This window comes from Conger conger, chromosome 1 (genome assembly GCF_963514075.1).
Source record: "Conger conger chromosome 1, fConCon1.1, whole genome shotgun sequence".
Taxonomy (NCBI): Eukaryota; Metazoa; Chordata; class Actinopteri; order Anguilliformes; family Congridae; genus Conger; species Conger conger.
In genome coordinates this window covers 62657581-62675101 of record NC_083760.1, presented here as the reverse complement: position 1 = coordinate 62675101, position 17521 = coordinate 62657581, and the positions used below count along the sequence as shown (strand labels likewise).

At 41.9% G+C, this 17521-nt stretch overlaps 1 protein-coding gene across 3 annotated transcripts in view; it reads right to left on the bottom strand.

Moving 5' to 3' along the window:
* rbms3 (RNA binding motif, single stranded interacting protein) overlaps window positions 1-17521 on the bottom strand; it is a 308178-nt gene that overhangs the window by 16837 nt on the left and 273820 nt on the right. For all 3 annotated transcript variants that reach the window (XM_061236859.1, XM_061236867.1, XM_061236875.1), the window contains 2 exons: window positions 15452-15548; window positions 12340-12390 (listed from right to left, as the gene is read on the bottom strand). In XM_061236859.1, coding sequence (XP_061092843.1) covers window positions 12340-12390; window positions 15452-15548 — 148 coding nt within the window. The remainder of the gene's footprint in view (window positions 1-12339; window positions 12391-15451; window positions 15549-17521) is intronic.

Here is a 17521-nt window from a genome sequence, read left to right as displayed (position 1 = left end):
CGGTTAGTAAGTGCTTATGTAAACAACATGCGCTGAAATACCAATTAAATTAACAACAAGAGAAAGGAAAGAGACAGAGCGGCTACTCTATGTGTATCTGTGTGTGTGTACACACAAGAATTCAACAAGAGGGTGAAAGAGGGTGAGGCAGGTCAGGATCCCCAGCAATGAAATGGAGCGTACTGAACCCACAAAGCCCAGTAAGCAGCCTTCTAAGTGCCTTCACAGCACAAACAAACACTATCAATCCTGCAGAGCAATAAAGAAATGGGGCTTTAATATTCTCCCAGGGCATGTACAGAGCCCTGAATAATCTAATGGACTGACTATTTCTTTAAGGAACACGCAACCTCTTGTTCATTATTCCTTTCATACATTATCAGTCTCAGAAAGCTCTCAGTCAGCGAGTAAGATATGTTATGGCAGGCAGCGGAAACAAAGTCATTGTCACCTACGGCATAAAACGCTTCAGCATGACAGCAGCCAACAAAACTTATTAGGGGTGTCAATGCTATAGCGAATCAGCAAAATGTGTTTTTAGAGATGTTACCATTTAGGTGAATGGAAACTATGTAAGCCTTATGTACATTGACAGCAATGCAAACACTGTAAAAATGCATTACTTATATTCCAAAAAGTTAGTGTTCTTCCTGTAAGTTGCAAGAAGACAAGTTGTTTACACTAATTTGTGTAAACAACTTGTCTCCTCGTGTTCACTTTGCTTAAAATTCTAATGCAGCAAGGACATTCACTTTTTTTAATTGAACCTGTTTACAGTGAACCTGTTATTCACATATTATGGAGTACAGCATGGCAAGGTGAAAAATGGTTGTGGAAACAAATTAAGTGCAGTCATCTTTGTGGTGAGAACTCAGTGACACTAACCTAGTCATTCAGGTTAAAACCCAGCTACATTTGGCTGAAAATGAGAAGTTTTCTAGCCAACTAGGACATAACCAGGTGATTTCCAACCTGAGCTAGCTAGTTTTTTTTACGTCAAAATGTCTCTCAACCTATATTTCCACCCCTGTAAACATCTAGATTCCGTATTTTGCTCACTGGGACATGCCCACAATATTTGAAAGCAAGTGAAGAAGAATATACTTTGGCATTATGTTCGAATACCTATCGGTTGTCTGAAAAAAGGGACTTAAACTTAAAGAAGAGCATCTGACAAGCAAAGGACAGACTGTCTGTAGTCCCTGAAACTTGCGTCAAGCAGACAGGAAGTTGGCCAAGTTTCTTCCTGTCAGGTCCTTGAGAAAACAAAGTACTCTTAATGCAGGATATGAGCCATTTGTCTTAAACTTTCTGTCAGACATTGCCAAGGCACACCCTGTTATGTTTACTTACTTTACTTCAGCACTAAAAAGTGATTCACACCAATTTACAACTTATGATGCCCATGGAAGCTCCTTTGATGTATTGGCTTAATTTTATTAAAACAATTTCTACTTTGTCTTCACAAATGGATTTTACTAAAGAGAAAATACAATGTTTAATTTCTCATTCTGCCTCCGTGATGGTTCAAACAGCTTTCCTGTAATTACTTTACCACAGAATTGTTAAAACCTGAATTAATTCTGTGAATATTGTTCAGTTTCACACAAAAAAATGTGTGTGGCTCTATGGTAAATGTCCAAAAAATAGCAGAGATGCAAAACATGTGTTACATATACAGCCTGTTACTGTATGCTTGTTATTATTATTTATAAGGAAAGTTCTGACAACCCAGCTGCCAGTATTTTATCATAGTTTGCAATTATTATTAATCTTTTACAGTGCCGACATGCAATCTTTTTCAAAATGGTGTCAAAAAGGGACTTGAAGAGCTATCAGGTTAGCCCATGGAAAATGCACACTTATTACTCTCCATGTGTTTGCCCTAAGGCTTGAAGAAAATAATATTCTCATTCCAGCAGCAATATCCTTCACTATGATTTTCACTCCACACCGATGCATGCATTCACGCATCTATTGGAGCTCAGAGCATGTAGCAGAGTAAAATCCTTTCAATTCTCTCTCTTGCTACCAGACAACCAAAATTAGAGCAATTGATTTTTTAAGAGACAACATGACAGCAGGAGAAATTTGATCAATTTCAGGTGGTGGGAGGGTGGTGATATTGACATTTTCATTTATTTTCCCAGAATGTCCACAATCAGGTATCCAACATGTGATTTACCACAAAAAAAGACTGAAATAAATAAATAAATAAATAAACACGTAAACTGCGAATGAAACCGAAGTGAAGGATAGCACAGTGGCGCTGGGAACGAGAGAATCAGGCCGCAGGGCCATAAAACACCAGACAGCAACCAGCCAGCCCCCCTGGCACAGACATCACTGAGCCCTCCACGTATTTCCTGCTGTGTCCCTCTCAGACATACTGTAATGTCTCTGCATGGCTGTCACTCCCAATACTACCCAGGCCACCAGCCACAGCTCCAGAGCCCTGACTGGGTAGTGCCACTCACTTATGGGGCTTCCATCAGGACAAGAGAGTACACAACCTGCTTTATTCAGGGTCATGGAGTACTGCTCAAACCTGCCGCTGCTGCTGCTTATTGAGGCTGGGTAAGAGGAAAAAATTTGCGCTTGAAACGTATAAAACCTGAGACTAAGGCGAGACATTTTGGAGACACTCTTGTTTCCCTGGCGACTGTAAGTGGGTGTGCAGCAGTAAGACGTCACGGTCGCAGACGTGTCCTGTGGTCTCCGTGCTGGAGTCACCAGCTGCAGTGCTACCGCTGTGAATGATGGAGAGGTTTGCCACACGGAGGGTTTATTTTCTCTGCTGGAAGGCTGCTCTCGCTCAATGGGTAATGGAGCAGACCTCCCCCGAACGTCTCAACTCCGGCAGCTGTACCCATGCGTCGCACAGACACCAACCCCTCTTTTACCAAACCTCTGAGCAGTGGTGAATATTTGTGATTTTGTTAATAATAATCATCATAAAAAGCAGTCATTTTACTTTGATGCATGACCCCAGCACGGTGTATGTGATTAAAATAATTTGAAGATGAACAATTACTACTTCTGATATACGCTGTCCAAATGCTCTGTAATAGCACATAATGAATCAGTATGTGAGAGTTACACTGTTATGTAGTCCTTATGAATATGTTATGTAGGTATATATTATGAAGTACCATGATTACAGTCTGAATATGTGGCCAAAGGCATTTAACAGACTCAAACCCAGACCAAACAGAGCCTATGACAGTGCCAGCTCTGGCCAGAGCACTGATCCTCTCTGTGTGCCGTATCACAGCAGCCCAAAACGCCTGGCAGCCTGAGTGAAAGAGGCCTCGAGGACCATGGCCATGTCCCCCAAAATCTGAAAGCAAATCCGATCCAATGCACAGCTTTTTTCAGTCCCTCCCCTGGTGTGCAGCCCAAACTGAACTATGAAGCATGCTCATGACCAGAGCCTAGATCAGTGTTGTGGAGGATTATTCTACTATGTCCAGCACCAATCTGACCAGAAAACCTCTGTATAACACGCAGAACATCTACAATGAACAGGACCTCTGGACAACATACAGAACCTCTACAATGAACAGAACCTTTGTACATCACACCGAACCTCTACAATGACCAGAACCTCTGTATAGCACACAGGACCTCTACAATGACCAGAACCTCTGTACAACACACAAGACCGCTGCACACCTCTTTAGAACACCTCTGTAACATCCAGACACCTCTTTTGTCTGGAAGTGGGCAGGAGGGGGTGGGGTTACTTCATGTACTAAATGATTGGATTTTTCATATGAGAAAATGATTTTTAAACAGGTTTCTCTGGGCTTAACATATTCAAACTGACAATGGCTTATAAAATGTAATACTTGGTACTTGTCAACAGAACTGTAAAATGCATTTTTTGGAAATTTCTCAGGCCCTGTGGGGGGTCTGCCTCAACTCGGTCGGATACCTCGCCTACAAAACAGGCGGGTGCAAGTGCTGTGCGCTGTTTAAGGAGCTCAGCTTGGATCATCAAAAGCAGAGCACTGTCACTGTACCTAAAGATACTCAACTTGAACTGCTTTCAGTTAGTATCCAGCTGTCGGATAACGGGAACTCTTATAAGCACTGGATAAACATTTGTCTGTCAATTAGATAAACAGAATTGACATCAGGACAGACAATGATGCTGAATATCATTTCATGTTCTATTGTTGTTGCTGTTCTGTGCTCAAACTTCACATACTATCTGTTACATTTCTTTTTAAAGAAAGAGATTTGAACGGCACGGTAGTGGACTGTCAGCCTGTTACAGCCTGTGTACACTTATTTAGAGTGTTTGCAGCTAAAATGACCTGAAAACAGGCAAAGATTCAATCTCTTGTCACAACAGAAGAATTCCCAGCAGGTGAGTGTGCAGTACGCAGAACAGCTCGTCCAACTTGGCAGACAAGTGACCTATCCAGTGCTATGGAAGGAAAAAGAGTCAGACAGGAACAGAGTTTCACATTCACTGCATCCCAGTCAATCCAGGACTGTGCAGACTAGTATCTGCTGAGGAACCGCTACTACAATGGGGTATGAAATTCCAATGGACACTAGGAGCCAAATGTAGAAAAAAGAATAAAAACTGCACACAATTATGCATACAAGTTTGCCTTTCCAGGAATTTAATTGCTGTTTTTTTTTTACTTTGCATAATCCTACTTAGGGGATTTTTTCATGGCACACTGAAAAAGTGTGTTCAAATGAGATAGTGAAATATCAGCCTCTACTTCTGAGTGCCTTTTGTTGATTTACAGAAGCCTAATCTAGCACAGTTCCAGGTAATCAACCCAAAAACAAAGGATTTAGACAAAAGCACCCAGAGAATATCATCATCCAGTCAAACAAAGAGAACAACCATATGGCTTTCCTCCCCTCCTGAGCGGCCTCCGCTGAGGCACCTGGCGGCACCGCTTTTCTCCCATTTCCTTTGCAACTTGAAGAACAACCTGGCAACCTGTCTCATTTTTCCATCCGTGTTCAGCCTGCATCGGAAAATCTCCTTGAATGCAATACAAAAGCTGGGAAATAGAGTTCCAAAAATACTGAGAGAGGATGGGATGAAGCATTTTGCTCAACTGTACTTCATCACCATAATCCCCTGATAATGGGGGGAGCCAATGCGTGCACACGGCCGTCTCCGAGGCTCCAGGGGGGCTCCTTCTCTCTGCTTCCTCCGTCCGACCCAGAGCAATAAACCACCTTTTCAACCTGGGAATGTCTCGACGACAGGAACTCCAAAAGCTTATCCATGAGTGCAGACCAGAGCCTCTGGGTCTCCATGCTAGGGAGAGGCTAATGTTGTGTGTTAAGGGGAGAGGTGAATGTTGTGTGTTAAGGGGAGAGGTGAATGTTGTGTGTTAAGGGGATAGGTGAATGCTGTGTGTTAAGGGGATAGGTGAATGCTGTGTGTTAAGGGAATAGGTGAATGCTGTGTGTTAAGGGGAGATGTGAATGCTGTGTGTAAAGGGGAGAGGTGAATGTTGTGTGTTCAGGGGAGAGGTGAATGCTATGTGTTAAGGGGATAGATGAATGCTATGTGTTAAGGGGATAGGTGAATGCTGTGTGTTAAGGGAGAGGTGAATGTTGTGTGTTTAAGGGGATAGGTGAATGCTGTGTGTTAAGGGAAGGAGTGTATGTTATATGTTAATGGGATAGGTGAATGCTATGTGTTAAGGGAAGAGATGAATGTTGTGTGTTAAGGGGAGAGGTGAATGCTGTATGTTAAGGGGAGAGGTGAATGCTGTATGTTAAGGGGAGAGATGAATGCTGTATGTTAATGGGAGAGGTGAATGCTGTATGTTAAGGGGAGAGGTGAATGCTGTATGTTAAGGGGATAGGTGAATGCTGTATGTTAAGGGGAGAGGTGAATGCTGTATGTTAAGGGGAGAGGTGAATGCTGTATGTGAAGGGGAGAGATGAATTCTGTATGTGAAGGGGAGAGATGAATTCTGTATGTTAAGGGGAGAGATGAATTCTGTATGTTAAGGGGAGAGGTGAATGCTGTATGTTAAGGGGAGAGGTGAATGCTGTATGTTAAGGGGAGAGGTGAATGCTATGGGAAAGTTCCCAAGAGTGAGGGGCAGGGGTGGTTGGGACATGCATCATCTCCAACATCAGGGAGATTTTCAAACTGCTCTCTATTCAGATCACCCTCTTTCATTCTTTCTGACACTTTTTTACAGAACGTGGTCTAAGCCTTTGTAAAACACTTATTCTGTCCAACCAATGGCAGTGCCTGTCCCTAACTGAGCCAAACCAATGCCAGCTTCTGTCCCTAATGACCCATTCAGTGCTGTCAGAACTCTTTGGCACAAACGCATGGCTGATCTGGTAGACGTGATAAAAAAAATAAAAAAAACACAAGGAAAGGAGGCTGCTGGGAACTGTTAGCCACATGGCAGCCCTTACAGGGAACAGCCAGCCAGCTGGACTCTGGTCCAGCACACGCAAGTCAGCACACACACACGCGCGCGCGCGCGCGCGCATACAGACACAAACACACATATACACGCACGCACACACACACACACGCACACACACGAGCATACGCACACAAACACACACAGGGATACATAAACAAACACACTCACATACACACACCACAGAACCTGTAGTTCCATTGGGTACATTGGGTAGATACATTGGGGTGCAAAAATGTGGGCACCCCTGGTTTAAATGTCTGTTACAATAAATCTGTATGTGATTGAAAGCAAACCTGGACTCTTTTGGATTGTTTTGGATTATTCTTTGTTACTTTTTTAAAACATGATGGCCCAGACCCAGGTGATTTATTCATTAGGGCTTCAATGAATTAGGTGAGTATAATTCTAGGGCTGAACTGTTTATTTTGAAGTAACTCCATGCCTTCTAAAGTATCCAACTGCAGTGGCTGTTCTGTCTGATGCTAACAATCATGGGTTCCTCAAAACAGTCGTCAAAGGATGTCAGCTACAAAAACTCTCTCAATGTTTCAAACGACTTATTACCACTGTCAGAAACATTAATAGAAGACAAATGGAACAGTTAAAGTCAAGGCAAGGTCTGGAAGACCAAGAAAGATTTCAAATAAAACTGTAAAAAAATAAAAGAAAAAGTTATTGTGCTTTAAAATTTGAAGAAAGGTGTCATGTTTAACATTGTACCATGTAGAGGTCAGGTTTGCTTCTGTTCACTTAGATAATAATTCTAAAAGGCTTTTCAACCAGGGGTGCACAAATGTTTGCACACTACTGTATGTACATTAACCAAAAACACCCAAATGGCATTAATGTGGCTGCCCATGTGTAGCTGTAGGAGCTCAGTGTGTGTAGAGATGGAGGTCCTACTGGGGGAGTGGGTAGAGGCCTGAGAACACATCTCCAGCCCGGGAATGATGAAGAAATAGCAATGCAAATAGCATTCCCACTTCAGCACATGGGCTCTGTCACTGCACCTGAGCTTTCTGGGTGTGGGGGAGGCTTCTCCTTCCGACAGGCAACATAAACAGCCTGTCAGACAGGACAGCTGAATGAGTTCAGGCTATGGAGATGCTTTCCTCCACATCTACAGGAGATATTTGTCAGAGCATCTCAACAAATAACACAATTCAACAATGAATAATAGGCTAAAAATGTATATATATCATACTACATTGGCATAATGTGAGTGGGCATCTTTACAGGGCACTGACAAGGATCCAATTAGATTGACAAAAAAATTATCAGTTGGATTAGTTTCTATGGCCAAGCTTAGCTAAACAAAAATCTTCAAAACATGACAGCTAACCAAGAGGATGTTTGTGTCATGTTAAGACATTTGTCAAGTTCAGAACATCCTTATATTTTGGGTATAATGGAACTGGTGTAGGTATTATGGGAAATATATCTAAGCAGGATTTATTATGAATTTTAAAAGTATGAAGAAAAAATTAATATTCCCTGCATGTGTACATTTATTAAATAGATTCAATGCTGAGGAGACTACTCAGCACTATTCTACCACTTGATCTGGAGTAGCCTCATTACCAAAAAAGGAAGTGGAGTCAGTAGGCGTGTAAATGCCAAATTAATCCAAATACAACACAAAACAAGAAGCTTTTACAGCGTTAAACAGCCACTACAACAGCACAAGCTTAATTCATTGTCTTTTGGTCAAATATTGCAAATATGCATGAAAACCGTTTGAGCCACTTAAGTCTGTCAAGTAAAAGAAAACATTGTAATATGGTAATTACACCCCCCTGAAGGTAATAGTAGGGGAAACAGTGTGGTCTGTGCAGGAGGTGATCCATGTCGGTAGGGTGGGATTAATCACGACAGAGAGGTAATCACTGATTATAAACACACCAGGCATCTGCACAGCATCTATGGAACATGGGGCCTGCTGTAGACTGTGCTACATGCTCTCTCTCTCTCTCTCTCTCTCTCTCTCTCTTCAAATTCAAATGGCTTTATTGGCATGAAATACAAATGTAATTATTGCCAAAGCATACATACAAATAATATGCAAAATATGAATATCACAATAATAATGTTTAAATAATAATAGTGATGATGATGAATGCAGCAATATATAACAATAATAATAGCAAGAATCACAATAATAATACCAATAATAAATCAATAAGTACAGTATGTATACATTTATCTTTATTGTGGCTGGTCACTCACTGTCCCTCACTTTTGCTCGTTCTTTCTTTCTCTCTCTCTCTTTCTCTTTCTCTCATCTCCCTCATTCTCTCTACACAGACTCTATAGTATAGGCACTGTCACTGTGACCCAGTAAATCTCTCTGATAGAGTGTCTATGGCGCATGAGGAGTGTGGAGAATTATGATCCAGCGAGCATCATCGCAGACGCTGTAAAGAAGGCTTGTACACTAAACAGGGAAAGCTGAAAACACGGGGCAGTGTGGACCATGGCTGATGTGAGGAACAGAAGGTGTGAAATGTGTGTTTGGGCTGACCGTGCTCGTTTCAAACAGCACAGGCAGGGAGTCCGCTGCTGCTCACCACTCGGTGAGGGCATCATTAGAGCAGACGCGCTATTAGAGGAGATTAATTAGAAGGTGTGTGTGGGTGTGAGAGAGAGAACGCCGCACACGAACACACAGGGTGTGGGGTCTGCTGATGGGTCACGGATCTACTGCCCTCACAACATTGCAGGGCATCCAGCAGCCATTAATAACCCTTTATAACCCCTTTATAACCCTAGCCCTAACCCAGGGGAAGGAGAGAAGACAGCAGACGGAAGCCTGCTCCGCTACCAGACATGTCAAAAACCTGCCGGATCTAATTAGATCCAACTGGGTCATACATCTGCCCAATCCTCAAGTCAGATATACACCTGCTCCACTGCTCCACATCTTCTTTACTTCAACTACAACTACTACAACGACAACCACTACTACAAACACTACTGCCACTACAACTACTACTACTACTACTACTACTACTACAACCACTACAGATACTACTACTACTACTGCTACAACTACAGCCACTACTACAAACACTACTGCCACTACAACTACTACTACTACTACTACTACAACCACTACAGATACTACTACTACTACTGCTACAACTACAACCACTACTACAAACACTACTGCTACTACAACTACTACTACTACTACTACTACTACAACCACTACAGCTACTAATACTACTAATACTACTACTGGTGGGGGCAGCCAATAGTCTTGTGGCGGTTTGTGGTTCAAGCCACATTATAGCCACTATAAGATCAACTTTTTGGCTTCAGCAAGACCCTTAACCCTTGGGGGGACTGTCCCCTGCTTAGTCGAATCAACTATACGGTAAGTCGCTTTGAATAAAAAATCTGCTAAATAACCGTAATGTAATAATAATAATAATACATCTCTAGTTCACTCAGGCAGCAGTTTGTGAACTGTGTTCAAGGTTGCAGTAGAAGGCGTCACACTCTGTGTTGCCACGGCACTGAGAGTGCGGAAGGAAGCACACAGATGGCTTTTTGTGCGTAAGCACTTTTCCTCAGAGCTCCATCCATCTTCCCACTCCTGAAGCTGGGGAGTCCTGCAGGAGGACTGGGAGGTTCACACCAGGTCCCGTCTTCCTCTGCGACTGCATGAGCACTGGCAGACAGGGCGGAGGGTGGGGTCAGTGATGGATGCCTGCTGACTGGCCCTGATCTCGCTGGGATCAGCTGACACAGCTTTGCGGGGGTAAGAAAGGCGAAGGATGTTCGGTCCCAGTGTGCCTCTGGAGATGATGGAAATAGCTTGAGGACAGGGGGGCAAGGTAGAGCTGGGCATGTTCCGTGCACAGAGACCTGCAGGGTTAGCCAGCTTCCCCCCGTGTGTACCTCCTTTCCCTGAAAATCACCTCTTCCTGTCAGACCTGGGACAAATGTGTAATTGTTTTCGATTCAAATGACTTCTCTGTGGACAATTGATCTTGCCTGGTGGAATTGAGCCTACCAAGAGGACCAACAGGGTTTGTAATTTCTGATAGTATTTCATAGGTTCCCATACGGCAGACAAGCTCAGTAAAATATTTGAATCCAATGATGTATTTGATCCAGGTCTGCTTCCTGTACATCACCCAGTCTAGCACTGCTCTGTTCCAGGGCTACAACTTAACAAAAATAAAATAAAAATAATTTATTATCGTTACAAATTTGGCACAAACTGACAGCTGACATGGGTGCAAAGGGGCTCAAAATCCCATGCACAGGATTGATGGGACGTTAAATTGATTGATTAATTTTTCATTGAACATGTGATGTACAGCCAGTGTGTGGGAGTGCAGCAGGCCAACCATGTAGTGGGAAAGCTGAGTCACATCTCCATGGTTACAACCACACACTGCAAACATTCCCATAATGTACCACTGTGGAATCTGTGGCCCTTCAGAACTGCATATGCACACACACACACCCACACACACACACACACACACACAAACAGCGGCAGAGCTAGCCTTTCATACATATAGGTGTGAGGTATAATAAGGCCCCCATATCAAGTCCAACCCCGAAAGTCCAAAGCACATTTCTTACTAATGGGCATTCAGTGACTTGCTGGCCAGAAAATGATCACAAGTTTTATCTAGAGTTAATTTGTATGTATATTTTACGATATGCTAATAGGGGTCTCATAAGATAAAATCAGATGCATTAGGCTACCAGCAGGTAGGTACAGTAACGATGCAATGCTAATCACTCAATTAATTTTCTTAAAGAAAATGTCAATTTCTTCTGCATTTAACAGCATAAACCCTGAACTGCATCAGTAATAGGCCGGTAAGAGGCTAATCGTTCGTTGCTGAGAAGCAACATTTAAACAGCATTTCAGTATATGAACTGGAACTCAGAAATAGCTCCAAATTCCATTTCTCTTCACTTTTGTGTGCCAGATTTATACATACACATGATTCCTGTCTGGCTTGTTGTAAGCAGGCAACACTAGCAGACACAACACAACGGGTTGTTGGGTACACACTGAATGGAAACAAGGGTTAAATAGAGTGTCACACTTTAAACAATGTGAAACGCGAAGTCCATTTTAAAGATATGATACATTTCAAAGTCTACAGGTCAACAATACCTATTATTATGACTTTTCAGATTAAAACAATACATGTTACATGTCAATGTTCATTAAACAATGTTTTTTTCACGAATTAGGCCTAGGTTAGTGTCTTTGTTTGGGTTAACAGATAGCCCACCCCCATGGCTGCTATATATGGGTGGGTCTGCATTAATTCAGCTTCTGCCCGCAACAAAAACACGGACATACACAGACACAGATAAAAGGCTTGATATCAAAGCTTGACACTGTAACATTCTGTAATTCTATAACTGTCTTCAGTGTATCCACATTGCAGTGTCAGGAATCTTATGAGCTTATAACAGAGAAATGCCAGAGTGATATGAAATAATAATGCGATAAACCAAGGCAATATGGAGCTGCAGGTGTACATGGTAGTCCATCAGTGTTTCTTCCACCCTGGTCCAAGTCCAGGGGGAGGTGCCCACAGTGCTGATGTCACCATTTCAGTTTCAGTGCAAAACACAGCAGCTGAACATGTTAAACACTGCACTCTCAGAAATAAAATTACAGTGGTACATTTCCATTCTTCAAGGAACAAATTTCACAAATGGACCTTGAAAGTGCAGTAATGTTCTCTTTGGGTACAAATGAGTACGTTTTACTAATTAAGTATACAGTATATTGCTGCCAAGTAATACAGTACCGCCCCAGCGACAACCGTTTTTTGGTACTTGTATTTGAGAGTGTGGGAGAGAGCGGGAGGAAATGGGGAGTGCTAGGGTTGTGGCTGAGTAGAGGAGTTATACTCACTGCTGGTTGCATAACGTATTGTTGGTGAGGCATCCATGACGTACTCTGGACCTGTGGGTAAATACCTATCGTCAGAAAAATTCTGTTCACATATTACCACCTCCCCCAGTCTTATTGCCCACCTCCCACCCAGTCACACAGGAAAGAAAACTACATTTTCTATTTGATAATTACAGTCGGGCCACGGCACCTTCATCATCAAAGCACATTACCGCCCCAAATTGTTTCTTTCATCTCTCCTATATTTAATATTCATCTAAAGCAAGCGGAATCATTTCCTAGAACAATATTTTGTCTATTAACCAGAAACAGCATACTGTTCATAGATTGATTTTGTTCTCTGTTTGAGTGTGTGCTCTTGTGTGAGCACACTTAATTAATTACTTAACACTTAATGTGCGTCCGTGTGTCTGGGAATTTGTTCGCATTTGTGTATGGAATGAGTGAATGAGTGCATACGTGTGTGTATGCATGTACAAGCATACGTTATGGAATGCGTGTATATGTTTGCATGCGTGCACATGCATTTGTATGTATGTGACTCTGTGAGTGTATGTGTAGGTGTGTGCATATTTATATGTGCCTGTTTGTGTGCATGTTGTTGGCCTACAGTATTGTATAGGGAAAAAGTAAAGGGAAAAAGTAGAGCTACACCAACCCAAAAAAAGCTTATCTCTTCTTTTTACATTTCACTTTTATAGATTCACAGCCAGTTCATTTTATCTCTTGTTTAAAAGTAACTCATGTGTTTATTTTTCCTCAGAGGACCACCGCCCCTGTTTGTTATACAATAAAGCACATTGTGCTGATTTGATCTGTTCTGTTCTGTGACCTGCTGCTGTAAAGTCTGGCCCAATGACTCCTCTGAGTCTGTGAACTCTGTATGTCTGGGGCCCATTGCTCTAAACGCTCCAGACTCACATAAACACAGGCCCTGCCTTTCTGCTGTTCAAATATGCATCGTCTCCCTCTCTGGCTTTTGGTTTTCTCCTGAGTCTTTGAAAAGTATGAGGCGCAAAGGATTTTTGCATTTTTCTCAGAGATCAAATACAAAATAAATCCCAAAACAGCTAGCCAGCCAGATATGTTTACAGGGACAGACTAGACCCCTGGGCCATAAGTTGTGGACTCCTAAAATTAAAATGTCTGCCTCAGGTTGGACAGCCAACATTAAACCCTCATTCTAATGTACAGCATTCTACAGTATACAGTATAATGACTTCTGACATGTCTGTAAAAACATCAAATTAAAGATGGAGGTGTGGTGGTTACAGTGCTAAGAAAGAATCCTCTATATTAGAGCTAAGAGGGAGCATAGAGTACTTAACTTTTCCTCTTTAAGGAAATGACAAGTAAGCTTTGCGCATTCACTGCCATAAAAAACATAAACATCAATGCACAACAATGTTTACTTGAACGTATAAACACACTGCATTCATTTACATGAACAAGGCTGGTTATTGCTCTAAACCTGTCCTGTTATAACTCAGTCCATTAGGCTAATAAGTATTTTTCCAAAATGAATTGTTATCTTCGTATTTATACTACATCTTTATTTGTGTGTGTGTGCGTGCGTGCGTGCGTGTGTGTGCGCCTGAACTGCGCTGGATGAGCAGTGACCTTGCCGTGTCTCTCACTCAAGGGCGATATCATAGACATGGGCCCAGATCTCCGAACTGCGAGGATTAATATTCCACAAAGCCCCGCTGTTGTTGTTTTATTTTTTCTTCTTCTTTTACTAAATCAATTTAGGAAGCCTTTGGGAGAGGGGATTACGGTTTGCTTGCTATCTGTCTGGCAGAGCTGGCCCAGGGTTTTAATCAGCACTTGTGAAAGTCAGGCAAACAGAGCCTTCAGAGGCCTGTCAGGGGGGACGGGGGAATTGGGGGGAGGACTTGTCAAGTTAAGGGAAGGGGAGAGCAGCTGAGGAGGGAACACATCTTTCAAAATCTTCTAAACAGAGTTAGTCCCAAAAGGCCCCTCAGGGAATTATATGGGACACATACACCCAGGGGAAAGTATTTTATATGGTCAGATAAATTAGCTATAGAGTGCAGTCTGTATTGTGTTGTATTTGGACAGTGACACATTTTTTGTTGATTTTGCTTTGCATTCCACAGTAAAATAAAATCACTATGCTGTTAAAGTGCTGACTTTCAGCTTTAATTTCAGGGTTGTTACAGCCGAATTGGTTGAATCGTGTAGGAATTACAGCCATTTTTATATATAGTCCTCTTAATTTTAGGGGACAAAAAGTGATTGGCTTACTGTTTGTTTGCAGGAGTATAGAGCGAAAACATCCAAAAATGTGTCACTGTCTAAATACTTTGACTGTATTTGGTGTTTGATGTGTAAAATGAGATGCCTTTTTCCAATTGAAAACCTGAAACTTTATGAGCTCATTAGGAAGATAGTGTGAAAATGTATCCACTTTAGAGTAGACTGCTGACACAACTGCATGATGTTGCTCATGAGAATAGGAAATCAACCATCAACACCCTTCTTATAGATTTTCACATGTGTTGGAAGAAGAAAGTGCTCAGAAATTGACAATGTAAACATGATAAGAGTGTGTTACTGTTTCTCTCTACAGTATCTCACTCTCATTACTCTCTCTCTCACACACACATACGCTCTCACCCTCCCCCTTTCAAATACACATACACACACGCACACACACACACATAAATGTAGACAATTATGGATTAATGTTGACTGGTAAGTACTATACCTGCAGCTTGTACTGCAGTGCTGAGTCCCACATTCACTGAATCTTTCAATACTTATTGAGAGCTCACAGAAGCCTTTAAGTGAATTACATGCTCCAGTTGACTGCATCCGTCGAAAGAACAGAGTGCTGTAAAGTGCTGATTTTATTGTTCAAAGGTGAATCAACATATGCTTTTCAGTTCACTGAGGGAGGAGGGGTGTGAAAACTGAGATGTGCGGGTCATATACTGGGGGGATGAGGACACTGTGGCAGCCTGCCTCCATCTTTTTAACTTTTTTTCTCAAAGGCATTCAACCACAGTCCCTCCCTCCCCCGATGCTGGCCAGCATTTGCCCACAAGATGGATGTGTATCTGCCAGCCTGCCCGCACCCTTGTCTCACCTGATACGTTGAAACAGGAGAAGCAGCGATGAAGGGCGTGATGGATGTCTGTGCAATCATACGGTTTGTGGCAATGCTGTATGGTGAGGAGTAAAACCTGAGAGAGAGAGACAGAGACAGAGACAGAGACAGAGAGAGAGAGAGGGGGTAGGTCAGATGGAATGAGAGAGAAGATCAGAGAGAGTGGGAGGAAAAGAAAGAGAATGGAGAGAAAGAGAAAGAAAGAAAAGTTAAAACCAAAAAGCCACTGTCCTTGTGCTTCATCCGCCTCTCTGTCAGACTCTGGCTCTTCATTTTTTGTAAGAAACTGGAAACTGAAAAAATGGAGCACACACAAAATGTGGGTACATTTGGTCAAAAAGCCTTTTACAATGAATATATTGGTTAACAGAAGTGAACTTGACCTCTAAAGGGTACAAAGTTAAACATGACACATGTCTTTAAATACAACAGCATCTATCAATTCTCACTTATGGAATTTCCCCCCATTTTTCCTGGCAGAAATATTCTTCGGCCTCCTTGCATGTACGGCATGTTTGAAATTGTTTTCAATAATATTCAAGTCTTGGGACTGTGGTGGCCATTCCAAAACCTTCATCCATCTTTCCTGAAGGTACTTCATGGTTGATTTTGAGGTATGCTTTGGTTCATTGTCTTGATGAAATACCCATTGCATATTAAACTTTAATGTCTGGACTGACCTTTGAACATTAGCCTCTACTCTCACAATATTTATTGTGACCCCAGCTGCCCCAAAGCATAATAGAATCCCAAAGCATAATAGAACCACCTCCATTGTTAACATTTGGCAAGGTGTCCTCTCTACAAAGGTCTCACCCTTTTCCAAATGATACCTTCTTTGGTGGTGGCCAACAAGTCAGTCCAAAGCGCATTGTTCCAAAAGGCTTCAGGCTTCTCAATGTTTTCTTTTGCATTCTTCCAATGCTTAGTTTTGTGTTGAGGTCATAGAAAAGCTTCTTTCTAGCAACTCTACCATGTAGATCTTTATTGTTTTAAGTATGTTGCATTGTTGTGCTGTGAACAGCTAGACCTGTGCCTGCTACTTTTTTTTGCAGCTCTTTTGACATCTGCCAAATGCCAATAATGTGATGTAATGTTCAGCCCTGGAATTATATTCACCTGACTCACTGAAGCCCTAACGAGTAAATCACCTGGGTCTGGGCCTTAGTAATCATCTTTTTTAAAAGTAACAAGGAATAATTCAAAAAGGTTCCCAAACTTTTGCACAGGGCCCCTTTCTTTTTTGTAAATCATTTATAAACAGTAAACATGAAAATAAAAATCAATCTTGCTTTAAGATTTACAGAAAGGTCTCATGTTTAACTCTTAATGCATTTACAACTGAGGTTTGCTTCTGTCCACCAAGATATTAGATATTAAGGCTTTTTGACCAGGGGTGCCCAAGTTTTTGCAAAACATTAGATATGCACATACTGTATTTATACTCACAGTGTCACATGTATAGATATGCTCTCATTCATGCAGAAAGATACACAGACACACATACAGTAAGGCATGTATGCACACACACACACACACAAACACACACAGTTCAACAAGACTGCCCCAGGCACCAAGTTGATATTGTTTCATCTCACGCTTCACTTATAACAAAACATAAGAAAAAATATTGCATGTTTCTCAAATACAAAGGTTTTATTGAGTGTTTGATAGCTTTCTTTATGAAAAAGGTCTGTTCTACTGAGGTCAAACCACGCTTTGTTGTTTAGAGGGAAAGAAACCAGCATTTTGGCACAGCACGCCAGGCCACACAGGAGTGGATTGTGGGTAGAATGCAGCCAAGAGCTCCCTGACTGGAATCAACAGTAATCATGAAAACACACCACTGTATATATCTGACCTGCCTTTTCAAGTAGCTGAGCGGAGGCTATCTGAGCGCTGACCAGATAAGGATCGGAATAAGATATCAGAGAGCCGAAACCCTATCCCCGTTTCCATCCCAGCCAGTCTAAATAAATATGAGGGTCATTCCATCTCAAATCAGACCGTGGTCACAGAATAACATCACAGAATCAGTGCAATATATTT